The sequence below is a fragment of the Scyliorhinus canicula genome, chromosome 1 (genome assembly GCF_902713615.1).
Source record: "Scyliorhinus canicula chromosome 1, sScyCan1.1, whole genome shotgun sequence".
Classification (NCBI taxonomy): domain Eukaryota; kingdom Metazoa; phylum Chordata; class Chondrichthyes; order Carcharhiniformes; family Scyliorhinidae; genus Scyliorhinus; species Scyliorhinus canicula.
The window spans coordinates 142,637,808-142,665,396 of NC_052146.1; the positions used below are offsets into that span (position 1 = coordinate 142,637,808).

The 27,589-nt window shown below is 43.8% G+C and overlaps 1 protein-coding gene across 1 annotated transcript in view; it reads right to left on the bottom strand.

Annotated features, from left to right (window-relative positions):
* The window catches only part of csmd2 (CUB and Sushi multiple domains 2), a 2,254,685-nt gene that overhangs the window by 29,221 nt on the left and 2,197,875 nt on the right, over nt 1-27,589 (bottom strand). Inside the window, exons 60-66 of the mRNA XM_038801178.1 lie at nt 24,309-24,482; nt 17,086-17,259; nt 16,398-16,471; nt 14,015-14,126; nt 11,913-12,092; nt 1,160-1,225; nt 899-1,060 (exon numbers count right to left, since the gene is read on the bottom strand). Of these exons, the coding sequence (XP_038657106.1) occupies nt 899-1,060; nt 1,160-1,225; nt 11,913-12,092; nt 14,015-14,126; nt 16,398-16,471; nt 17,086-17,259; nt 24,309-24,482 (942 nt within the window). The remainder of the gene's footprint in view (nt 1-898; nt 1,061-1,159; nt 1,226-11,912; nt 12,093-14,014; nt 14,127-16,397; nt 16,472-17,085; nt 17,260-24,308; nt 24,483-27,589) is intronic.

A 27,589-nucleotide genomic window follows, 5' to 3' on the forward strand; every position in this document is an offset into this window, starting at 1 on the left:
ATTATTACTGCATTGGGAAGGATTTTGGATTGGGATCCTGACATCAAAAGGGAATCACTGCTCCACACTGTCTGGGGAACAGTTACCCAGCAGGATTGGTTTCTTCGAATTAGAACATAGAACAGTACAGCACAGAACAGGCCCTTCGGCCCTCGATGTTGTGCCGAGCATTGTCCGAAACCAAGATCAAGCTATCCCACTCCCTGTCATTCTGGTGTGCTCCACCAGAATTGGCAAATTAGAGATCAGAGGGCAGCCTCACCAACCAATTCAGGAAGGCAGTTAGGCTTTTGAAGCTGGAGTTCAATTGGAAGCCTTCATACTCAAAGAAGCCCCAGTCTATATTGCAGATGAGAGAGAGGGTGCCTCAAGGCGGAAGTGTCCACTCTCCAACTTTTTACTCTGAAAATTAAAATGTAACTGAGCAGCCTGACCATCAGGGGGAGGTACTCCACAGGGCTACCTACACCTCCAACTGAAGTTAAGCCACTGAGAAGGGTCTCAAAGCTTGTGTGGAGTGAGCACTGTCCCCTCCATCTGCCGGCCCGAGATAGCTGGCTTGCTCCCTGACACCTTGGAGCCTGGAAACTGACTGAAGAATTTCATTCAGTCTCCAATACGAGGCTTTGAGTCTTAATGGCCTTCAATTGGCTACCCGTCACAGGTAGGCTCGGAATACCACTCCATTCCTGTCTCACGGAAATGCCCAATTGAGGGATGCTGCTGGCAACCTACCAAGGATGCAAGTCTTGCCCATTGCATTGTATCAGATGTGCCTTGTGGAGGCATGTGTTTAGAAAGAATGGAGGTACAATTTTGTTACATGATCTCCCATGTTGTAAATTTGGTTTGCTATGATATGTACAGACTTGACCATACAGCCCTGTACATCACTTACCTGTCAATCTAAGCTCTACTCCACTCTGATCCAGAAGAGTTGCCTTGACTTGACTGGTGGACAGATTAAAGCTGTTAATTGTTAGCATGGCTGGCTGCCTCTTCCCGAGGTACTCATAAGAACCTTTCCAGAGGGAATTCTGAGCAAAGACATTGGCTGGAACTATAGCAAGGACAGAAATAGAATTAGAAACAACCTTTCACTTGAACAAGGTCTTTGAAGGCTTAACATTCTTAGCTTGTGTCACTGTTGTGAACTCACTTGAAAGTTTGGTACTTGGTATTTCCTTGACTGTTCCAATTGGTCTCCCACTTGGCCTTGTATCTGCTAAACAAAACCAAATTAGAAAAGATGTGTTTGTTAACAACGAAAGTGGAAGTAGAACAAGCAAGACAGCTGACAATAAAGTTAACAATTGAATGATTCAGTCCAAAATGTACGTCGCAAACTTGGTCCTTGCTCCACATAAAGCGTTCTGTCAGAGCATTACGACAGGCTGTTCTGTATTGCTGATGGCATCAAAGAGGGACCGTTGGAGATTACAAAGGATGATATTACAAAGGGGCAGATGGTTTAGCCACAGGTTACATCAAAGTCTTCACCATCTTAACAACAGGATTTGGACCTTCAAAAACGAGGGCAAATTAGTTTCCACTGGCACTTAACCAAGGAAAATTATGCATCCACCAAAAGCCACTGACAAGCTACAATTGACCAAAAAATAATTGCTTGTGACTAGGTTTACAAAAATACCAAAATGACAAGACACCAACACCAGCTGCATGTTGGAAAAACAATCAGAAAGGTAATAGCTTCTAACAAATACCCAGGAATTCAGAACTGAAATGACCAAGTGTTGGCTAAAATGAATTTACTGGCACTGATTTGCAATCATTCAGTTGTCCCAGGTAGTGCACAGCACTTGAAAATGTGGTTGTATGACAGGTTGGATTGAGCAGCTGGAGGTTGCTTCCAGACTGTGACCTGGAAACTATCCTAATAATGTCACATAATACCAGGTCAGAGTGACTGATGACCTTCACCAGCATTTCTAACTGTAAAATTAGCATTGATTTTACCTTTGCACCAAACAGACGGCTGGTACAAATATGAGTGCCAGGCATCACAACTGTCAATGCTGCAGGTCAAGGAAACACTAATGAAACATTTGGGCAGAGAGTCACGTCACCCATTCTTGTTGCAGGAGAACTTTCCAATTGCAGGCTGACATTCCGATCGGTCGCCTATTTAACAGAGGCATGCTGCCAATTGAAGTAATCAAGGCCCCATTTAGGAGGAACTATTTGTGCGAGTCGGCACTTTTGTGAGTGGTGAGATTGCTCCCACCCCCCACCCCAACATATGAAGAAAATGTGCTCCCACGTATGCCCATCAAGATCAGAATAGGAAACGTCGTCTTCGAAAGTAGATATTTATATAACATGACTTGCTTCAATAAGGGACAGGCAAACCCAGTTTGGGATGCAAAATAATTTAGAATTGCATTGATGGTTAGAGGGCAAAACAAATTACTGCGGAATTGCAATGCCATTTTTGAAAGTACTACAAGTACGAAACCGGAAAGCATAAATCTTACTCAGCTTTTTGTATTCCCCATCATCACATTGTGAATTTCTTATCTCCTGCCTGAACCAAATTGCTGTTTCTACAATGAACGATATGACAGAGTCTCCGAGAATGATAAATGATAAATGAGGAGAAATGTTATGAACATAAATAAAAATCACATTCCGAAGTTCATTCCCTCTTGTAAGCAAGGATTAATATGAACTAGAACCGAGCAGACAAGTTTGCTCGTGTTTCGGCTTCACCTGTTTTTCTACCCAGTCACAATGCCAAATGATCATGAATCAATATCAATTTCTGATGGTCATAATGACCTCTGGGTGAATGTACCCTGGAAGATGCGCCGGGGGACCTTTCGGATTTCCAAAAGCAGTGACTCTGGGGAATTTCCCGGGAAGTCTCTGGGTAATTGCCCGGGAAGTTTCAATTCATGATGGCAATTCCATCTCATCTGGAAACCACCACAAACTCTCCAACTCTGAGTTTGAGTTGGAGACTTTGGCCAGTTCTGACTCATTTACCTGAAATCAGTTACCCAGAAATGTTAGATATGAAGAAACAATTTCTTTCTCCTGGTCAACTATACTGCTGTTCCTCCTCAATTTTAGCTATGATGAGAGTTTGAATAAACTCGGTTTGTTCTCACTGGAATGATCGAGGTTGAGGGGGCGACCTGATGGACTTTTCTCATTGGAACCACGGAGGTTGAGGGGCGACCTGATAGAGGTCTACAAAATTATGAGGGGTATAGACAGAGTGAATAGTCAGAGACTTTTTCTCAGGGTAGAGGGGTCAATTCCTAGGGGGCATAGGTTTAAGGTGCGCAGGGCGAGGTTTCGAGGCGATGTACGAGGCACGTTTTTACACAGAGGGTAGTGGGTGCCTGGAACTCGCTGCCGGAGGAGGTGGTGGAAGCAGGGATGATAGTGACGTTTAAGGGGCATCTTGACAAATACATGAATAGGATGGGAATAGAAGGTTCCGTCACAGAAGTGTAGACGATTTTAGTTTAGACGGGCAGCATGGTCGGCACAGGCTTGGAGGACCAAAGGGCCTGTTCCTGTGCTGTACTTTTATTTGATCTTTAATTTCCCAGTGGCACTCCCACTCCCCCTTCCCAACAGTCCGACTTCCTCATCGGCCCTTTGGCTCTCTAACTATCGCCCCAACACTTCCTATCCTCCCTACCCTCTGACACTTGCCCTGATCCTGTAACTCACCCTGACTCGTCAATACTCCCCCAGACCCCTGACCCCTCTGCACTGACCTGACCACCCTACCATCTACCTATCCTTCTCACTCTGCCACCTACCACCTTGTCACAGACAGCCTTACCTAGCTGGTTCCCTACCCACCCTGCTATGGTAGCCACGTACGTCACTCACATTGATTCACAAACACAATGAAAAGCCACTTAAATGTCTCAAAACCTTTCACTGCGTTGTGTTAAGAAGAGAAAATGAAGATTAAAAGAAAAGAAAAAATGTGAATCAGGGAGTTTATTCGAGGCAGGCGTCTGGAGAAATGATGAGATGTGAATTTGCCTATCAGTGGAAAACAAGTATTTTACATATGTGATTAAAGAAAACAATGTAGCTACAGAGGTGGTAACTTCAAAGTGGAGCAATAAGGAAATGGTGTACCTACCAAAGGCCAACTCCACAGGGTAAATAACAACAAGGGGAAAGAAACAGTATGACTACAGAACTAACCAAGTAGAGAGAGAGAGAGACAGTGGGGCAGGTAACATAAGAACTGCATCAAGTTGTGAACAGAGCGAGGAATTCTACGGACCCGTGTGTTTCTTGGTGGTGTGCCATTCGCTGGTGGCAGGATTCTCTACTCTCACCATTTGTCAATGGGATTTCCCATTGAAGTCACCGCACGCTGCCAGGAAACTCGCTGGTGGGGGTGCGCTGCCAGCAGGAAAAGAGATTCCCAATGGCTGGAGAATCCCAACCATAGTCTCCTGAAAGAAGCAGCCACATTCCACCTTCGATAAATCCGAAGACTATTTTCCAGACGTGGCCACATTAACTTGGTTGCGGTAATTACTTGCTGGAGTCATTTCATAAAGTTACTTAAAATTAGATGTTGTTTGGGAAAAGGGGTGTTTCAGAGTTTAGGTAAATGTGGGTAGTTGGGGATCAAGGGATAGTTTCATGCTAAATTTTATGCGTGTAGTTATCAGTATACTATAGTCCTTCTTGTTGCGTATTTTGTGTCTTGCATTTAAGTTAATAAGTATTATTTTTTAATCGTTCACACAAAGTCTGCACTGTTTTTCACTGGGTTGTACACAGTTCCTCACATTATATCAGAACAAAACACATACACCAATATGAACCAGTGTTCAAAGTTACCCTTCTGAATTTTGGGCTAGCCTCACATTTAATATCAGCGTGGTTCATAACAAAAACTGGGGGCTCAACCGGGATACAGCCTTCAGGTTCAGTGAATGCGGAAAATGGCTGCTTCTTTCGGGAGATGATAGCTGCAACTTGATGCAGTACAGATATTAGCTGTCTCTCTATCTCTCTCCTTCGTTAGTCCTATAGTTATACGGGCACGATTTAATGGCATCGTCCTGCCTGACTTGGTGTCGGACAAGGCTGCTGAATCCTGCGAGAGGCCTCTTGCGTGATTCAAAGTGCTTGAAATGCCTCACAAGGTTTAACAGAACCATGCGCATGTCACAACCTGGATCTTGCTCTCACTGGATGTTTTCCAGGTCAGCATATTTAAGTCAGCTACTAGACTCATTAAAATATGCATTTGTGGGATTCTCCCAGTGCCGGGATCAAACAGCTTCACTTGGGGGACCTCACCAGCGTCCCGTTTCATACTGGTTTCCATAAATGTTAGCCAGTTGGAATGGCACCTGAGGAGTCTCCCAGGCCATTAGAGACCTCCAGGCAGTCAGGAACAGGCACCTTGGCACTCCCCTTGGCATCTGGACACCTTTGCAATGCCCCCCAGAAAGCACTGACAGATTGGCAGGGGCACTGCAAAGGTGCTAGGGTGGCAGCGCCAGAGTGTCCAGGGGGGCCTTACTACATGGAGGCATGGGGGGGCCTTACTTCATGGTGCATCCCCAAGGTTGAGTGGACGAGGGGTCGAAAGCAGGGGAGGGGCAGTGCTGAAAGGGAGGGAATGATTGGGGCAACCAGATAAAATGGTGCCCTAATCTGTGAGGAGCCTTTCCTGCTGGGCTCACCAGCAGGAAATGATTCTAAGTGAGGCTTTGGTGGAGAGAAATGCCCGGAGCCAAAAAAAATGGCAAAATGTTGTTGAATAGCGGGGTGTTTCTCAGTGCTGGAGCTAAACGCATGCAAAGCCGAACAGATTTTTTTCTCGGTTAAATCATGCCACCATTTCTTTCCCTGTGATATTATTCATCATGTTGAGTTAGCTTTTGGCAGGTACGCATCCATTTTCTTATGACTCCACTTTGAAGTTACCACCTCTATAGCCCCATTGTTTTCTCTAATCACATATGTAAAATACTTGTTTTCCACTGATATATGAATTTGCATCCCATCATTTCTCCAGATGTCTGCCTCCAATCAACTTCTTGTTTCATTGTGTTTTATTCTTTTTTTCTTAATTTACACCTTCTTAACAGTTAATAAATGAAGACTTTGGAAATATAGTAGCTAGGCTTGGCTTCACTCCACCATCCTTTGAAGAAGTACAGCAAGAACAGGTACACTCTGTGATTCTTAAGAGGCCCATTTCAGGTGTCTGGGCCAGAAACTCAGAACTCCAGTGTTGTGCAAAAATATAGGAGCTGAGTGGCAATCCAACTGTGATGCCGACTCCACAGAAGATTTGGCCCAATTTATACTCTATGTGGCACTATGTGGCACTATGTGACATATCTCAGCCAACATTCACCTCTCAACCAGCATCACTAAAACTTACTGTTGGTGATTTAACTCGTTGCTGTTTGTGGATACTTGCGCTGCACAGTTTGGTTGCTCTACATTCTAATGAGTGACTGCATTTCAAAATTACTTCATTGACTGCAAAGCACTTATCATGTTCAAGTTTTGCTTTACCACAGCAAAGCTTTCTTTTGCAGAATCCATCCAAATGACTGCAGAGAGATCTGCAGTGCATACATGTATCAAGCAAGTAGCAATGGCTATACTTTCAAGGGTCAATGCTTTCAACATTTTGTGTTTGGCAGGATGCACAGATTTGCCAAGTTGCACTTTCCCTGAGTGACAATATCATGTTTGATAACTTGAGAAGTGCAATTTCAAGATCCAATTTTCACTTCATGGCACAAGAAGAGTTTTGGGTGCTTTTTTAAATGAAAGGATCCAGGGAAAGAGAAATTTTGCCAGAGTCAACCTGCTGTTACGAACCAGTTGACAGGGCTGAACTAATTCCTGATTTTATTACAATAGCATTCGAGCTAAAGAGGGAGGTGATATTGCCAGTTTAATATATACAACTGCTCAGTGTCTCCACAATGCCAGCTGGTGACCTACACTGTTCTTTGCTTTAGGAAAATGTCCTTTCCAAAAAAGTCCAATAAAGTGCGATCCATCTGATGGCATTATAAAATAATATATGTGCAGCAGCTGACATGGTAAATTAATATTTTCTCAGACACATCTTTGATTATGGTAGTTGGATGTACGGTAAGAGATAGGTCAGGACGTGATGGAGAGAGGCAGGCATGGGCCATATAAAATAAATTAATTTAATTGCTGCAAACCCAAGAGAGACTTTGAGAGAGACTTTTGGATATTCTGTGGAAGGGGCGGTGAAACTAGAGAGCAAGCTAAGCAGTTGCCCTCAGTTTTGAGGAATAAGTCCACAGGGCAGATTTTCTTCTTGTGCCAAATAGTGCATAGAGGAAAATAAGGCAGGCACCTTGAATGCAGAACACACGTTCTGCAAACTTAAAAACAAAATTGTTTTGGTATTTAGTTTTTAGTTTTAGCATTTACAGATAATCTCACCTTTACAAATTAAATGCAAGCTATTACAAAGTGTAATTCGATTTTGAGGGTCAGTGTTGAGTCTCACATAAAAAAAAACTTGATTCAGTTTTTGCTGAATTATGTGGCACAAGATAAACTGTATTCTGTACGCATACAGTGACGGAGTTAAGAGTCAGAAGATAAGATGGTGCATTTTCTGACGTGAAGCCACCAGCAGCACAGATAACATATTTGTTTTGATTTTAAAGCTTCATCATTTTTGAAGCTTCAGAATTAAGTAACCTGGGTCGATCACTGCAGGCCAGTGTAATCAGCATGTTCAAAGTGGGGTCAAGATGCTGAGTTGACTGTATACCCATCTAACATGGTTACTATAATGCAGGATGTTCTCGACAACATCAAAGATATTTTTGATATTCCAAGTCCTAAGAACATCCTTGTATTCTGCTATTTCAAGGTGACTGGGTAAAGGAGGGGAGGGTGGTGGTTGTTGGGGGGGGGGGGGGGGGAGTACTGGTGAATAAGATAGTCTCTAACTATATGGGCATGGGATTCATGCGTTCAGAATGGAAAAGGGGACAATATTAATCTTATATTTTTCTGAGGTAATCCTGTGTTGAATTCTGATACTGAGGCTTAACTTGCCATGCTTTCTGTTTTGCAGGTTATTTCAGGCTATAAGGCTGCTGCTGCCATTTGAGTATATCACACTGTCCCCATCTCCTCTGGCAAAACAGTGACAGAGTTTTCGAAAATGTGACCTGTGGATGGTGTTCCAGATGAAAGATTTTTTTTTTCTTTTTTATAAAGTTAGACCCAATTATTTTTTTCCAATTAAGGGGAATTTAGTCAATCCACCTAACCTGCACACCTTTGGGTTAGAACATAGAACAGTACAGCACAGAACAGGCCCTTCGGCCCTCGATGTTGTGCCGAGCAATGATCACCCTACTCAAACCCACGTATCCACCCTATACCCGTAACCCAACAACCCCCCCCTTAACCTTACTTTTTAGGACACTATGGGCAATTTAGCATGGCCAATCCACCTAACCCGCACATCTTTGGACTGTGGGAGGAAACCGGAGCATCCGGAGGAAACCTACGCTGGGGGTGAAACCCACACAGACATAGGGAGAATTTGCAAACTCCACACGGACAGTGACACAAGGCCGGGATTTGAACCCGGGTCCTTAGCGCCATAGTCCCAGTGCTAACCACTGTGCCACATATTGCCCATGCAGATGAAAAATTTGTACAGCTATGAATACAGGGCGATTTATGAATTCTCTTTCACTGTTCAGTATCTGTTTTACACTGAAGTGTTGAGAAAGCTTATGAAATCCATTGGATCCATCTTGATTTGGAATATTCTGCTAATAGTCCAGTCTCTTTTGTCCGAGCAATTTCAATGCCTCCCAGGTCAGGAAAGCCAACTTCAGAGAAGATCAGTTTTCCAATGACATGTTGTCAACAGGAAGGCATGTCTTTGGCAGCACACACTGCAATTCAGACATAATTGTCTGAAACATTAAACTATGTGCAATGATATTAGCTTGAATTTATGAAATGCACTTCCAGTGGACAAGGCTCCCAGTGAATTGCGTCACTTAACACCTAAGTTTTCAGTTTCCTGAAGTGCGATGGGGAAATGAATCTGCTTTTAAAATATACAATTCTGCATTCTCTATTAGCGCACAGCAAATGCTGGTTGACCCAAGTTGAAAATTAATAAGCCTCTAGCAAGACAAGAGATTAGAGGAATCCCCACAGTTCTGTGAGCACGTGGAAACAGATTTGCAGCAAAAGGTAGTTAACGTCAGATCCATTACCTTCTTTCAAAAGAAGCTGCATAATTATCTGGTAAGAATGAAATTGAAGGTTGCAAAGGTTAAAAGAGAGGAGATCAAATAGTCAGAGCAACACAGTGGTTCAGTGCTGCTGGGTCCATGGCAGTATTATCTGTATAAAGCAACTGGCAGGTTTGAATAATGGAGATGTTAATGTGAAGACATATCCTGCTGTTGCGCTGAATCACCTTGCAGGGCGCAGGGGGTTGGGGTCATGGAGAAATTTGTCAGAACTTTCCCTCAGATGCTTATGTAAAATTCATAGGCTCTGATAAGGGGCACTTTATATGATCTGTAAAAAGTGTGATCTGCAAAAAGTGTGATAAAAGATTTTTTTTTCTCATTTTGTACAACATTGAATTTATGACCATTAATTTTGTTAATAATACAAACAGCCGTATATTTTCCCACATTCCACATCCAAAATCAGTGTCAAGATGTAACACTGGCTCCCTTTCCTCTATGTTTTTGGTTCAACTTAAACCTTCACAAAATTAATTCTCTATCTCCCACCATCTAATCCAATCACTTATCGTTTGGTTTCAGCTAATCCCATTAGTCACGTTTAAATGAGATGTTTCTGTAATTCTTTCATAGGATGTGGACATCACTAGCAAGACTAGCATTTGTTGCCCATCCCTAATTATCTTTGAACTAAGTGGTTTACAGCGCTATTTCAGAGGGCGGATAAAAGTCACCCACTTTGTTGTGGATCTGGAGCTACACATAGGACAGATTGGGTAAGGATGGATAAGATTTCCTTCCCTAAAAGAGTATTAGTGAACCAGATGGGTTTTTTCAAAAATCAATGATAGTTGTCATGGTCACCATTGCTGAAACTAGCTTTCAATTCAAGATCTATTCATTGAATTTTAAATTCCACCAGCTGACATGGTGGGTTTCAAACCTATATCCCCGATGGTTACTTTCACAGCAGGTGACTTCAGATTCACTTAGCATGAAGGGAAATGTGATTAGACAATCCAGACATCAGGGTGTGTGGAAGCTGTCAATCACAGCCTAGTAAAACCAATTTCACATGGCTGTGAATGAAAGCCTTGCAAATCAAAGATCTGAGGAGGGTTAAACCCAGCTGATGTGGTTTTCCCTTTCTAGGAATTTACAGGTGCTACTTTCTCTGCCTGAAGCAGAGTAAGGAGGATTGCACAGATGAGTTTTAAAGCAGTGATTTTTTTTCACTGTCTCCTTCTGGAATACTCTCCAGCTTCCAAGCGGGGTTCTCTGAAATGGGGTTTTTAGGCAGAAGTCTCTGTCATGGAGGATTTTCTGATATGGATCTCCTTTTGAGGGGTTTCTGTTGGGGATCTATATTATGGGGTTTCCGGGTGGGAGTCTCTCTTATAGGGTGTCTCTGGTGGGATGGGGGTCCAGTGAGGGTAGTGTGAGCAGGATTTGCATTATGGAGAGAGGCCCAGCGATGAACTTTGGGTGAAACTCCCGAAAAGAGTTAACCCCTTGCCCCACCACGAGGCTATCGGGCCATGCTGGAAAATACCTGCACCAACTCCTGCCCAAAGGACCGGGGATTCATGCAGGCTTTGAGAATCCAATGCCTAGCCCGTTAATAGGATGCCAATCGGGCAATTTGACCTATTTGCATCCTCCCACTGGCGCAGGGCACAAACCTCAATGCCTCCGCCAGCGGGGGACCGGAGCGTCGGAACAGGTGTCAATCCCGTTTTTTGGACAGAACCCCGCTACCTGCGTCGGAGAATCCAACCCAATATTTCTATATGCTTTGCAAAGCAAATTTTGCTCAATAAATTAAACTAATCATAATCTCCTCAGTCACTTTGTCTGTTCTCAGCCTAATTGATTGTGCCAACAAAACATCAAACCAACTATCAGATCCAACAAACGATCAGGTAACCAAATGTTTGCGCAATGAAAAATCAATCAGTTGCACATTAAAGAGAGCACCACCTCATTAATACTTTCAATCATAGTTAGAAAAAGCTATGAAAAATTTTATCAGCTTTTTCAAAATAATCTCACCACTTTTCAACAGTGTTTCAACAGTGAATATGAATGATGTCCTTCAGAGAAATTGATTTTGGGGAATTCCCTGCTGAAGGACACATTTATGTAACCATGGCTAAGTTGGAGCAAAAGGAAATCAAGAGCCAATCTGGCTGGAGTAAAACAGGGCAAGATTACTCCTTCTCCAAGGGACAGCATTAGGCCTTTTCACCCGATTTAGGCTACAGTTACAATATTCTGACAGCATCAGGAGAAAAGCAAATCATGCTTCCCTGATGCCAGTTGAAGTGTAAACGTACCTGAGAGTGAGAGAGAACAGAATTAAATCATAACGCCACAGAAATACATGTAACTGGATTTCAGTTATTGATAGTTTACCACCCTTACACTATCAAGTAACTATTTTAAGTCACTTCTTCTTGCCCCAAATTAAATTTCCATTCACTTTAATGAAAGTATATTAAAACAGAACCGAATCCAGATCTTTATCACTATTATTTGTTAGATCAAGTGAGTCAACCAAGAGTGAGAGTCTCTGTTTAAGGCATGGGCATTATCCTGCATCTCTATTTGTTGGTGAGCCACAGATGTACCAAACAGGCCAAGTAAAGAGCTTACCATAACAGAGAGGCTGTTTTCCTGTCCAGCTCCCGTCAGGCCGGCAGGTTCGATGCTCTGACCCTCCAGTAAGGTAGAAGCCAGATTGACATGTGTATATCAAAGTGTATCCTAGTGAAGGCAAATCGATGGATCCCACAGTCACATAAGGAGGAGTCTCAGGCTGTTTGCAGTGGTGTGCTGAAAAGCAAATTTAGGTAATTTTATGAACCTGAAAACCCAATGAGCGAAAATGACACTCCATATGAAGTGGTTGATTATGCTCAACTGGTAACTTAAATATAACTTTGGATTTAAAGCATGCATTCTGACCAGCAATTTCAGCTACACTTATTAGCAATTATGAAGCAGGGCACTGAGAACTACCACTGCTTCCTGTACATGACTATGGATATTAGGTTACACCAATATTATCAACACATTACATATTTAACTTGTTAAACACTGGCTGCTATTGGCAGCTCTGAAAATTCAAGATGTCATTCCATTTCACTTACTTTCCATTAAAAAGAAATTGGGTCTGATTCTCAATTATTTTCATCTGATTATTAGTCATGTAAAGTACACATGAACTATGTTCTCCCTGAAGATAACCTGTATCTATATTTTTGAGTTTGGGTCTTTTAAATAGTTGAGCCAATAATCCCTTAGTGCAGGTTGACCTCACCTTTAGACAGGTCCAATGACAGGAAGTAGGTGTGTGTTGGGGGGGGGGGGGGGGGGGGGGTGTTGGGGAATCCATCTTCTGTTCTACTTCAATAATGGGAATGAACATTTTTTGTCCTATCTAGTAACAGTGCTACAATGTATTTGAACTCCAAATATGATGTCTGGTAAATGACTGAAAGACAGTACAAAATACCATTTCACAGTTCCACCTTCTTGCCAGTTTCATAGAATTTCATAGAATTTACAGCGCAGAAGGAGGCCATTCGGCCTATCGAGTCTGCACCGGCCCTTGGAAAGAGCACCCTACTTAAGCCCACGCCACCATCACCGTAACCCAGTAATCCCACCTAACCTTTTTTGGACACTAAGGGCAATTTATCATGGCCAATCCACCTGACCTGCACATCTTTGGACTGTGGGAGGAAACCGGAGCACCCGGGGGAAACTTACACAGACACGAGGAGAACATGCAGACTCCGCACAGACAGTGACCCAAGCCAGAATCGAACCTGGGACTCTGGAGCTGTGAAGCAACTGTGCTAGCCACTGTGCTACCGTGCTGCCTCTAAGATCCCCTGATCTGAGCAGTGCTGGACATAGTTATCCTTGACGTTCTATTGAATGCAAACCATCTGGCATTGCCAGAGCAAAATGGGCATTAGGTGCCTTCTGTCTCATTTGTATTGGATGGCCTTGCTGGCACCAACTCAATGTTCAATTTCCACCCCGAGGAAATCATTTTTCAGGTAAAATATACAAGAACATCAGCCCAAACTCTCCACTTACTCATTCTTCCTTTTTGAGGCACTCTCCTATATGCTGTGTGTCGCTCTTTATATAGGAAAATGGCAGAGATCAAGGTGGAAGACCCAACCTATAACTTTATAACAAGCTAGCAGGAAACATGAGAATAGAGTCAGAGGCAGAGTAACAGAGAACTGAGTGCGGACTCAGTTCCTTGCTGAGTCAACATCACTGTGGAACGTATCAGGATCAAGACGAAGCTTACACTTGAGTCATCAATAGGTTTACTTCACATCTTTCTGTGCACCCACTGCCACAAGGGTGAATTTCACCAGACATGTATATGTATTATTGTTGTTTACATCAACAAATGAAATGCTTTCTTTGAGTGAGGGGGGATTAAAAAGGCCTGCTGAAGCCACTCAAGAAAGGAAACGGGTGCATTGCTGAATTTGTGGACCAACAGTTTAATTGCAATCACAAATTTGTTCTGTTTATAGCGTTAAGGAATTTCCCATGTTTTGACACATTTCAGCACTATTTGATGACACTCTGCACCAACAAGCTGGATGTGTGAACCAATTTGTTTCCCATTTTCTGTAAGTCAACTGTTAATTCAAGAGAGCGTAGAGTTACAAAAACTTCCACAGGCTGATGAGATCTAATCAAGACCCAAAAAAAGGACTTACAAATACATTCTGGTTGAATTCCACTCCAGGTAAGATTGGCAAGGCATGTGCGTGTGGTTGACCCAAGAAGAAGATACCCTTTCTGGCACTTGAGACCGACTGTACTTCCAACCTGTCTCAGAATGAACAAATATATGTTAAGTCAGATAATGAATGAATGTTTAAAAAGTTCATCCAATTTAGAAATGTACATATTTCATAATGTAACCTAACATAGTGGATCCTTATCATTAAAATGTTAATGATCTCCTTTCATTAGATTAAAACTCACCGCCCCCGTCAAAGCAACATCCGCGCCACGTTTTGACGGCGTCAGGACATTGTCTAAGGTTCGCTAATGTACTTCAGTTATGCCAGGTTAACTGATTCGCTAATGTCCTTTACACATGGGAAATCTGCCATCCTTACCCCGTCTGCCCTCTATGTGACCCAAGGACTAATTTAATCTGATCGATTCATAGCTGTCTTCTGAAGTGACCCAAGAGCATTAAAGCCACTTCAAAGAATAGCAGTTTCACCACAGGCACTACCACCATTCACCTGAGGAAGGAGCAGTGCTCCGAAAGCTTGTGTTTGAAACAAACCTGTTGGACTTTAACCTGGTGTTGTAAGACTTCTTACTGTGCTCACCCCAGTCCAAAGCGGCATCTCCACATCCTGGCTACCATCGACACCGCAAACTGCCGGCTCAAAGTGGAGAGGATCTCCAGGAAGATCGCGCATCTAGGCACTGACATTAAGTTTCTATAAAGATGCAAGAAAGCAGAGAAGATCCCGAAAGGGCTACAGATTACAAACCCACGCAAGTCGACCTACAACACAGACTATGCTGAGAGACTCTGCTGTCGCACCTCTCTCACACTCCTCAACCACCTTGTACGCCAGCTTTACAGCAGACGACGCAACCTGGAAACCAAGATAGAGGCCATATTCTCAACTTGCACTCAGGTCGCAGCAGGTCAGTTGCGGAACACCGCCAAACAGATGAGACAACGATACTATGCCACCGATATGCACACCAAGAACAGAAAGCCTGAGAAACTCGGCATCACCACCAGCAGCAACCAAGCCACACCCGGTACCACAGTAGAAAACAATACAGGGAAATCTATTGTCAACTTGTCGGACTACACCCTTCAACCAGACGAAATCAAAGTCCTCAGCAGAGGGCTCAATTTCTGCACCACCACCAAAATGGACCCCATAAATCTCGCGGCAGACACGGAGGAATTCATCAGGCGAATGAGGCTCCAGGAATTCTTCCACAGACCCAAAAAGGTCAACAGCAAACCCAAGGAGACTACCAATGAACCGGAACAGCAGACTGAGAGATCTGCGGTGCAGCAACTGAAGAGGAAAGAGTCTAATTGGACCCCTCCGGAAAGCCGTTGCCCTAGACTCGACATGTATGCTCAAGCCGTCAAGAGTCGCGTCAATGCCAGATTCATCAGTTGCATTCACAAGACAGTCCCGAACGTCACACAAGCACAACGCAACGCTATCCGTGCTCTCAAGGCCAACCGCAACACCGTCATCAAACCAGCAGACAAAGGAGGGGCCACCGTCATACTGAACAGAACGGACTACTCAACTCAACAACCAGGTACACTACAGACAGTTACCCGCAGATCCGACCAAGGAACACATCCACCACCTCAACAGACTGATCAAGACCTTGGATCCAGACCTTCAGAGCACCCTACGTGCTCTCATCCCACATACTCCCCGCATTGGATATCTCTACGGCCCACGAAAATACACAATGCCAACACACCAGGCCGTCCTATCGTTTCAGGCAATGGGACCCTGTGTGAGAACCTCTCTGGCTACATCGAGGGCATTTTGAAACCCACCGTACAAGGCACGCCCAGCTTCTGTCGCGACACGACGGACTTCCTACATTCACCTGAGGAAGGAGCAGTGCTCCGAAAGCTAGTGTTTGAAACAAACATGTTGGACTTTAACCTGGTGTTGTAGGACTTCTTACGGTTCAAGAAGGCAACTCACCATCACCTTCTGAAGAGCAATTAAGGATATATTGTAATATTTACGAATATATACTGTTGTTCTCTCCAGCCTTATCATCTTAACCTTTCATCAAAAGTTAGTACCAGAATTCTAGCAATATGGGTCCAGGCGATATTTGGTCTCTCAAATTGAGTCTCTCACCGAATGAAGCTTTTGCAGGGAAACTCTTCCCATCTTTTACCTGTACAGTTTGGCTGAGTTCTACTCCAGGTATCAGTGGACTGTCCCTCTATAATGGCCACAATTGTTTATCTTTGCACTTCATCACTAAACATTGGAGTGCTAAAAAGGTTAGCCATAAACTGGTAAATACTGAATTACATTTATTCTGTGTAACTGTGTCTGTACCACTCACCTGGTAACCTTGGGAGTTGTTCTGTATTCCAAAAATGGGTACACCTGGGTCAACACAAGTGGTGTGTGTTGGATCTTGAGAGAAACAAACATGAGGTTAATGTGCCCTTCAATGTCATCCAATATTCAAATCAAAATTTGAAAAAGAAACGCGCAGGAATAAAGCACAACAGTTTTTAACAGTTGTGCTGTAACCTGGCAAATTTGGAGCTTGCAACAAAACTGTAGGGTACTGCAACTTAAAAGACGAAGAAGACACAATGGTAAGGAGTGGAGGAGTGAAACTTGAAGAACGCGACCATACAGTTCCCTTCCTGCTTATTGAATCAGTAGCCATCTGGCACTGCATCAGAGGAAGTGGGGAGGAGACGAAAGAAAGTCATAAGAGAGAGGTTACTTCTCAACATTGAAAATCATAGGTACATGCTTCTTACACGCATTATTGGATTGAGGGACTCACAGATGGGAGGCAAAAAACAAAGGAAGACTTACTTTTACACAGTACCTTTCACATAGACTGGATATCTCAAAGCACTTAAAATATAACAAAATGTTATTGGCGGACACATTGGACAATCAGTTTCTGCTGGTGCCACAAACTTAACAATATGGTCCAGGCAATATTTGATCTCCAAGTTGACTCCCTCATTGAATAAAACTTTTACAGAGGAACAATTCCCATCATTTACCCATGCATGTTGGCTGAGTTCCACTCCAGACACCATCAGACTGGCAAAATCTTCGGGACGACCCCACTAGTACCAAGGGTGGATTACAGATAAAGAAAACTGCAGATTTGTATGTAAACCCTCGGTCTTCTCGCCTTCCTTGAGCTGGAGTTCCTGGGTCTCCACAAAACACAGCTGGAGTTGTGAAGTGACAAACAAAGACAAAAATCCATACTGAGAAAATGCAATCAACTGAGATTCTCATCTTTGAAATTGTACATTGGGCTACCATTAGGTCATGGTTGGGCTAAGAAAGATACAATAATAACCTTTATTAGTGTCACAAGTAGGCTTACATTAACACTGCAATGAAGTTACTGTAAAAATCTTCTAGTCGCCACACTCAGCACTTGTTCGGGTACACTGAGGGAGAATTCAGAATGTCCAATTCTCCCAACAAGCACGCCTTTCAGGACTTGTGGGAGGAAACGCGGGCACCCGGAGGAAACCCATGCAGACACAGGGAGAACATGCAGACTCCGCACAGACAGTGACCCAAGTGGGATTCGAATGTGGGACACTGGCACTGTGAATCAACAGTGCTAACCACTGTGCTGCCATGGCACCCCGGATATCATCGTGCCTGTCTGAACCATTGATCTACCTGGGCTTTCACTTTAAGCTTGAGCTTAGGAAATGGAGCTGACCATAAGGGGAGTAGAAGATATGAATCTGAGAGGGGCTCTGATTCTAATGAGGAACATCTACTAAAGTACAGAGTTGAAGCTTAAGCTACTCCCTTTGTAAGGGTCTAATGATCTGTCAACCACGTGCTTCAGTGCCTTATTTGAAGACCATCTTTAGTGCCCTTGACAGTGTAAAGGTTGTGCTGTGTCATGACAAGGTAAAAGTAAGCAGGAACAGACTGTCAACTCATGATAGCTGCTCCATCCCGAAAATCCTCCAGTCTTCCATCACAGCAACCAAGTGGTTCGTAAATGAGTCAGGATTTTTTTCTTTCCCACGTTAGTCTGAAATTTATTCTATGAGCTAATCATTCTTTGCGCCAGGTTCCTTATATCAGTCCAAATTGTTATTCTGCCAGTTTGAGATTGCTGCCCTTTGTTCTGACATTCTGGTTTAATTTGAGGTCATTTTTCAGATTTACCTTTTACCATTATACGTCCCTCAGCGAGATTCCCATTATGCTCGTGTGTCTTCTCTCTTCTATTACTCCACATACTTTGGCTTTTATATGTTATATTATTTCCATAAATGAGTCTTAGCTCTCTGCGGTCTTAAAAGTATTCATTAGAAAATATACAGGCAAGTCCCAGCTTGCGAGCCCAGGAAAATAGAAAACTTTCTGTAAATGTCTTCAGCTGCTGAATTTATCATGCATTTCCCTTGGAGATTTCTTCTGTCTTTGAGGAGTGGTATCAAAGCACAGCAGACATCAACAAGCAAATTTCTTGAACAGTAGATATAATACCAATTAACTTCCGGAAAGAACAAAGTGAATGTACACATTCTTTGAGCCTTGGTATAATTTTGTCATTAACTTTTAAGCACACAGCTTTTAAAAAATATATATTTTCCAGCTGTGCAATCTAACTGGCTTGGGCCATTGCATTGAAGGTTTCAAATCCATTCCTTGATTTGGAGAGCTCAACTTATATAAATGCGAACTCTGGGAGATGTTCGACACAAGTACCTGTCAACTCAAAAGGTATTTACTGCCTGGCTTGCACATTTAATGGAATGAATCACACAGCCTGTTTGCATTTGAATTATGTGGCCATGTCCTAACCTCGAGTAAATTTGCCCAGGGATAACTGAACAAACATTTGCATTAAGTTAGGATGGGGACATAGTTCTGACCGTAGCTGTGTGTGTTGAATTAAATGGGCTATCCCAACTCAAAGTCAATAATAATACTTCAATTTTGTAATAATCCAGTCATCCCCTTTCAAGACTCAATAACCAAGGTTCCTCCAGTCCCTCAAGTCACCCAGGAAATTGTTTTGCTGTTAATCAGTACGTCACCATGAGTGTTCTGAAAGGCATAAATAGCCTTTCAAGCCCATATTTGATTGAGAGCATTCTGCAAACATTGTTCCATTGCTGCATGCACAAACCATTTATCTGCCCTGATCTTGACTCCGTTCCAATGCCTGAGAAAGGGTTAATTTGTATAATGGAAGCAGTATCACTAACAATGCTTCTGATGCTCTTGCCCTCCAAGGACACCAGAATTTCAATGACATACCTTGCTTTGCTGTCAGGGCATCCACAGAACTTTAACCTGTTGTCCAAGTTCATAACTTAAAGTGAGGATGTATTATAAGGTTCTCCACTGCTGATTTGCTACTTCCTTAATGGCAACTACCATTGGGATATGAAATTATTGGACCTCCATGGCCATTATAAAGCAAATTCATCAGCTTCAGACAGGCATGCTGAGCTGAACTGGCAGACATTCTAGTGTAACCCAGTGTAGTTGGTGTGAACAGAGTACCTTTAACAAAGTTTAAAAAAATGTAGGGCAGAATCTATCGGATACTTTATGCTCAAAAGTCAACGTGGTGTGACTTGGCCGGTAGATGCCGGGTGATCCCTCTTTCGGGATGTACCCAGCTCTCCACGCCTCCCGAGATCGAACGCGATTTTGCAAGATGTTGTGTTGTGACCCGTTGGGAGTGGGATCACTTTTTAGCAAATCTGCATATTAGAGTGAGACAGCTAGTCTCACTCTAATATGCTCTCCCATGACCTCTCCAAGGCCTGGCATCTATCCCTTTGCCTTGGAGACCTTGGTCGAGTGACGTTCAATGCTGATCTCTGCAAATGGGGTGCAGATAGAACGGCACTGGTGGGGGCCTCCCAGTGGATTGGAAGCCCCCAGGTTATTTCCCTCAGTGTAGGGTGACACCCTGCCATTTAGGCACCTTAGCACTGCCAGCCTGGCACCCTGGGAGTTCCGCGCTGAGGCCACAAATCTACCTGAATGAAAACAGAGTCCCATTCGTTAGCGTGCGGTTTCTCTGTGCTTTGGGATTGTGCCCGTATTCTTTTATGGGAGGTCAGTGTCGCCAGCATGATTAGCATTTGCTGCCCATCCCTCATTGCACTTGAACTGGCTTCCATTTCAGAGGAGTGAACCACGTTGCTATGGGATGAGAGTCACTTGAGCAGGTAAGGCTGGCAGATTTTCAACAATGGATAATAGTTTCATGGTCACTAATTCCAGATCAATTAATTGAATTTAAATTCCACCAGCTGTCATGGTGAGATTGGAGCCCATGTTCATAGAGCATTAGCCTGAGCCTCTGGAATATGAGTACAGTGACAATATCACTGTGCCATCGCTCCCCCAACTGTGGTTTGATGCAAACCATGGAACAAATTATTACTGCTAAGCTGCACTCTCACTTCTAAAGTCATGTGCTTCCTCTTTATCTGAAATTCTTCAGACAGGTCACATGTGAGCTGAAAGCACAAATGCAATTATCTTCCAAGCTGGATTCATGTGGAGGCATTTTTGTCATGAATCGACAAACATGTAGGCGAAATCAGTAAACAATACTTAACCAACAAAAATAAACAGCTGTCACCAACCGTTATCCTTCAGACCGGTCAGAACCTAGGGCTAGAATTGTGCCATCATATATCATTCTGGTCGATGTACGGAGGCTGACAGACATGCCCTGCCCAACAGCACTGTGTCTGCTTCTCTTTCTCTCCCTCCCATTGGATCCTTCTTCAGGCATCCATAATTATTTCAGGTGCTGGCAGGGCTGGCGGCTTACGGCACATATCAATCTGCTGCAATCCACTCAAAGTTGATGGTATTTATTCCTCCCCAATATGTCAGGTGTTGTCAGCTGGTTACATCACCACGCGGAGTAAATACTTTCACCAGAATTTTCCCAGCCCCTATGCCTCCCCCCCACCTACCCCCGCGCCCCCCACTCCCAGACAGGACCCCCCCCCCCCCCCCCCCAATGGCAATATGCATGGCTCACCCGGTCTGCTGCTGGGGAACCTGGGGCGGGGCGGGTGGGGGGTCGACTTGGACTGGACTGGACGATCCCGCCAGTAGGAAGAGCCGGAAAATCCCGGCCATTTTCTTCGGTCAGAAATTGCTCAGTTTGGGAAGCAGCTAGATTGGGCCACTGTCCTGGTGTTGGTTACTCGTGTTTAAGATTTCCAGGAATTGCTTAGAAGTTACAGGTGTCATCGTGTTGGCACTGGGTTTCTGAACAGGAGTAAATCTGTTATGCCGATGAAAACAGAACCTGTATATGAAACATCACAGATATCAGGGAATGGCTAAAGGCCAAAAGTGAAGCATTAAGCTTGTGGGAGCACTTTCCTTTTGTGCCTCAGCTAAATTAATCCCTCGTCATTCTGGATGATCTGTAGGCACAGTGGGGTGTACAGATATTTTGGCAGTCGCATCACTTCATTTTATTCTATTGTTTGCTGAGCTGTAGCTGTTTCTTTTCCTGGCATCAGCATTATATTTTGGGGCTTAACTGCGTGAATGTTACTCCTGGGATGAGTAGCAAAGTTGAAGGCATAGCAGAGATCAGAGACAGCCTCACTAAATCCCACTGTTGACACACACCAGTGACAGCTACCAAGTCCATGACACCCTTGCGCTGGATTTTAGGCCAGCTAAAATTAGTTCCTCTTTTGGTGCCATACAAGGACACACTTGATCGTCTGTGCACAAAGTGAATACTTAAAGGTTTTATACTTCAAAAATAAGGCTGTTACAATTAGATAATTTATTCAGGTGCTGTTCCCAGAAGATGGAAAAGAACAAAGGGGAGAGGTTTTAGCTAGCAGTTCAGCACTAGAAAAAAAGAAAAATGTAAATTTATATGTATTGCTCATGGCCTCTGGACATCCCAAAGCTGTTTACAGCTAATGAAATACTAATTGGAGTTAATGTTGTAATGTAGGGAGCATGGCAGTAAGTTGTGTGCAGGGAGCTCTCTATAAATATTAGGAATACCACCTGATCCATGTAATGTATGTTGAGTGTAATGTTATCTACTTGAGGCACATCCTATATTTTCAGAATGTCAGATTTTGGTTGAGTTAGAATAGAAAGGGTAAACATTAGGGACGGGATTCTCCGACCCCCCGCCGGGTAGGCAAAATCGCCGGGGGGGGGGGGGGGGGGCTGTTTAAATCCCGCCCTGCCGCCGGCTGCCGAATTCTCCAGGGCCAGTTTTAGAGCGGGGATCGCGCCACGCCGGTCATGGGCCGTTGGCAGCGCCCACCCCGGTCCGGGCCCCAATGGGCCGAGCGGCCGCCCGTTTTCAGCCAGACCCGCCGGCGTGGATTAGACATGGTCCATATCGGCGGGACCTGGTGTGGAGGGCGGCTAGCGGAGCACTCGGGGGGGGGGGGGGGGGGGGGGGGGGGATCCGGCTGCGGGGGGGGCCCCCGCACGGTGGCTTGGCTCACAATCAGGGCCCACCGATCTACGGGTGGGCCTGTGCCGTGGGGGCACTCTTTCCCTCCACGCCGGCCTGTGTAAGGCTCCGCCATGGCCGGCGTGGAGAAGAAACCCCCTGCGCATGCGCAGGAAACACGGCAGCGGTTCTGTGCATGCACCGGAACAGGCTGGTGGTCCTGCGCATGCGCCAAATAGTGCCGGCCGGCGGAGGCCCTTCGGCGCTGGCCTAACCCCCGGAAGTGCAGAGCATTCTGCAACCTCCGGACGACCCGGCGCCGGAGTGTTTCATGCCGCTCTTTGGCACCGGTACAGGCCGCCCTGCCGATTCCGGGAGAATCTCGGCCTAGTTAATCATCAACAGAATGGGTTAGACTTTTGGTACAAATGAAATAAAAAATGAACAGCAGCTACGTGTGCAAAGCCCGAAAGCCAAGGGGGTAAGAATTTATGATCCTTCCAGTACACTCCCAAGGACAATCTGGCAGGAATACAGCAGAGGGCGGGAAATTAGACTGAGACATCTTCATGGGGCTTTATTCAGGCTGGAGTCAGTTCCAAACAAGGTTTCTCATGGTCATAGATGGGTGGGCAGCAGGAGGGGTCTCCCAGGCTGATTGTTTTGTCAATTATTCCATACAATAATGGCCCAACTCCACTGTGTACATCTCAGAGATATTTTTATGGTTACTAGCTAAGGTTGTGACTAAGCTCTATAAGTAGGGTTATATTATCCCAGTCAGACATAAACTTGTTGGTGGGAGTACACACAATGCCCGCAGATCCATTGTTCTTCGGGGCACCCGTCACTCGAGTTGTTCGGCCATTATAGAGTCTGATGGCCTCTTTGTCTGTCAATGGGAGGTTAGTTACATATCAATAAAATGGTTCTGTCCTTTTGTATTAATGGGAGTGGGTAATCAGCCAAGATAACGATGAAAGGTTCAAGTCTGGAAACTCAAACATTTGTTTAAGATGCTGGGCGGAGTTTAGAGAGAGAGAAGGAATGCAGTTTTGAGCAGTTACAGAGGAGAAGGTTTTGGAAATCGACTGAGAAAGTCATGAAAGTTGCCATCGGTGCAGGCTTTGGAAAAGGGTTCAGAACAAACGTCCCTCACAGAAAAAAGATTGCTTTGTATAGCATTGCCTTTGCCTGCCTGCAAAAGTGGCAAGATGGCTGCATATTCTACTACAGCATGGTTTAATGGGAACTAGTGTGTTAAGGTTAATAAACTGCATGTAATCTGTTATTGTTAGGGTTGTAGTTTAAAAGTTTAAATATTTTCTTTCTTTTCTTTTGTTTTAATAAGGTTTATTTATAAAATAACCAAACCCTATTTCTGATATTATCACTCCTGGAATGAATTGATCTTTCCACACATTCTGAAAACTTTCAAACATGGCTCTGGTTTAGCCTCTTAGCCACTGTTGAGAGCTAATGTAGCAGCCGTAACACACAGCGCTATTTGAAAAGGAGCAGGGGTGTTGCCCTGGTCAATAGTCAGTCCTCAATCAACACTACCTTAATCATCAAAGCACACTTTCTGGTCATTTACTTAACTATGTTCAAATTGGCTGCTGTGTTTCTAACATCACAACAGTGACTACACTTCAAAAGTGCTTAATTAGCTGGAAAGTGCTTTGAGACCTCTTGAGATCATGAAATGCATGCTTAGTTCTTTCTTTCTGCCCCTAGCCTGCGTGTGAGTGAAGCTGGGGGCAGGTGTCAGAATTGTTCCTGGTATAGAATCTCGCATATTGATTATATACTTACGAAAGCACTGAGGTATCTCCCCAACCCAGGTCCCATTTCCCTCGCAGGTAAGCACAGCAGGTAATGAGAGCTGGTATCCCTCAGTACAGGTGTAGCTGATGCTGGCTCCCCAGCTGAAGTCTGTTCCCATTACAATTCCATTGAGGATTCTGGGAGGAGGGCGACATGTGATTGCTGCAAAAGAGCATAATTCATTGGAAACTCCAACTGCTTCAGTAACAGGACATTCACACTCTAGACCATTCAATTATCAGTAATTCATTTTCTTTAAATGAGAGAACCCAATGCCATAGTAATAAAGTGCTGCCTTACAAAGGGTGCTATCCTTTGGGTAAGACTCCACCCCAGAAGAAAAGAGGAAACTCTTGCCCTGAACACAAAACAACAGCGAATTGAACAAGGATTTCAAAATCAAGTGGTATATGAGAAAAATCAGAAAAAATGGGTCAGTTTAGAAGTTAGCATGATTCAATGCTTAACATTCAAGGAAACGAATTACGACCTCTAAATCCTGGAAACATCCTAGTCACTTGTCTCGAAATCCCCAACTTCCTTTCGAACTTAAATTTTATTGAATTACACATGGTCACATGTGGATTTATCAGTTTTTTACCGAACATTAGCTAACTTGACTTACAGTCATAAGCCTTTGAGAGCCATCATTAACCTTGTTCAGAATGAGTTGACATTAAGTGGATGTTTGCAGTGGGGTCACTAGTCACAGCTAGACCATTTTACTTTTCAAATTTTGCTCGCCAAGATACATTAAAATGCACCTCCTCTCACTAACTGTTTACTTGGTCAGGTCCTGTTTAATATTCTAAATCACCCCTTCCCATTATTACCTGGCAACTCAGCAGAGGTCCCAATGGCATTTGTTTGATGTTTCTATTAATATTATTTCATTGTAAAGCACAGGGACCCAGAACAGATCCCTGCAGGACCTTATCAGCCAAGGGAAAACTCAATTGATCCCTCTCCACAAAGAAAATCACAGGATAAGGAAAATTTACATCTGGAAATGCCAAGGTAGCCGCTGAATAGAAGCTGAATAGAAGCACCTGGACTGGTTGTTTCCAGCAAAACAGCTTCACAAATACAGCAAATGGGCAAAAGTCTCTTCAAGGAGGACAACAGATGCTGATCATAAAACTGCCAAGGGCAAAATTATTTGATGCAGCCTTCACTGATGAAATGAATATATTAAAATGCAAATTTCATTTGTCTGCAGCACAGGCTCAATAATTAAAAATACAAAAATAGTTCAATGTAATTCTGAAAGCCAAGAAGCCAATTTTGAAAGTGATCAATCAGTTAATCCCATTTGTTGGCTGATTCCATTCCGATCAGAAAAATACAATCAAACAATAACATAAAGCACCTGCTCCCATTTCAGCACCAACTTGCATTTATGTGGTGCTTTTAATGAAGCAAAAACAGTCTTAAGATGCACCATCTTAGCATTATCCAACAGAACTCAACACCAAGCCTCATGGTAAGATAGGGCCAAAAAACTGAGGCAAAGAGCGTGAATTTAAGAGCCATCCTAAAAGGAGGAGAGAGAGGTACTGAAGTGGAAAGATAGAGGGAGGGAAATTCAAAGATTAGGGCCTTGGTATCTGAAGGCACGAATGGTAGAGATTAGACATAGAATTTACAGTGCAGAAGGAGGCCATTTGGCCCATCAAGTCTGCACCGGAAAGACCAACCCACTTAAGCCCACACCTCCATCCTAACTCCACAACCCAGTCACCCCACCTGACCTTTTTGAACACTATGGGCTATTTAGCATGGCCACTCACCTAACCTTCACATCTTTGGACTGTGGAGGAAACCGAAGCACCCGAGGGAAACCCACGCAGACACAGGGAGAACGTGCAGACTCCGCACAGACAGTGACCCAAGCAGGGAATCGAACCTTGGGACACTGTTGTGAAACAACAGAGCTAACCACTGTGCTACCGTGCTGCCCATTAAAATCAGAGATATGTGTAAGTGGTCCGAACTGGTGGAGCACAGAAATTGCACGGGGATGATAGGATGCATCATGCTTCACATCATGATGTCTTGCAAGATTGCGTTAGATATTGTGAGGCACAGCGAGCCGGGTACATCCCGGAGCGTTGTGCCATGGAGAGTGGCTTTTTGGGTGCAGCATGGGCGATAGATCGTACCCATTGTCAATAATTCTCTGTGTAAACATGCAGGCACAACACACTGGTCACAGGGGTGACAGATTGGGACCATTTCTTCATAACTATTTTACTTACTACAATCCCTCTGCCTAAATTAAGAGCAGTTTATGTTGAACCTGTGTTTTAATGTTTTTAGTTACGCCTGATTGGATATTTGATGGAAGTAAAACTTCATAAATGGTGTTCTTCCTTCCTCTGCACAGAAATCATTAAAAAAGCTCAAACCCCTCTCTATAATTACATGAGAACGTGTTGCTAGGTGAGAGATAGTGGTACAGGGGCTGGGACCGGGCTAGCTGTTGCTCTCCAATGACAAGCATCCTGGTCAACCATTGGCACTGCGTACACACCAAGTCCATTGGGAAGACGGCCTTCCTCCAGGAAGCTGCACTATCAGCAGCAACATAAGAACCTTAAGATTCAGAAGCACTGGTGCTCGCCAATGTCACAAGAGTAGTTATGGCGAAGGCAGCTGGTATTGCTGTTGGTGTTGCGCCTTGTGCTGGTGGTAGTATGGCCTCTGCTTTTGACTCTCCACTTGCCTGGATGAATACAGCTCCAACAACACTCAAGAAGCTTGACACCATCTAGGACAGGGGTGGGCAAGGGCCACATTCAGAAATTCACAATTTTAAAGGGCCGCATAGTATATTAAGTAAAATAATTAATATTTAAAATAGCCAAAATAAAAGGTTTTTAAAGAAAAAAAAAGCAATTAATTTTTATTAATTAATATTTTAAAGTAGAAACTTTACATGAAACACATTTATTTGAAAAACAAAGTAACTCAGTTTAAAGAAAAAAAAAGCAATTAATTTTTATTAATTAATATTTTAAAGTAGAAACTTCACATGAAACATATGTTGTGCCAAGCAATGATCATCCTACTCAAGTCAACGTATCCACCCTATACCAGTAACCCAACAGCCCCCCCATTAACCTTATTAAAAAAAAAGAAGCCGCAAAAAGACCTTTGGCGGGCCACATGCGGCCCGCGGCCCGTAGTTTGCCCACCCCTGATCTAGGATAAAGCAGACTGCTTGATTGCTACCTCTTCCTCAAACATTCGCTCCCACCATCACCGAT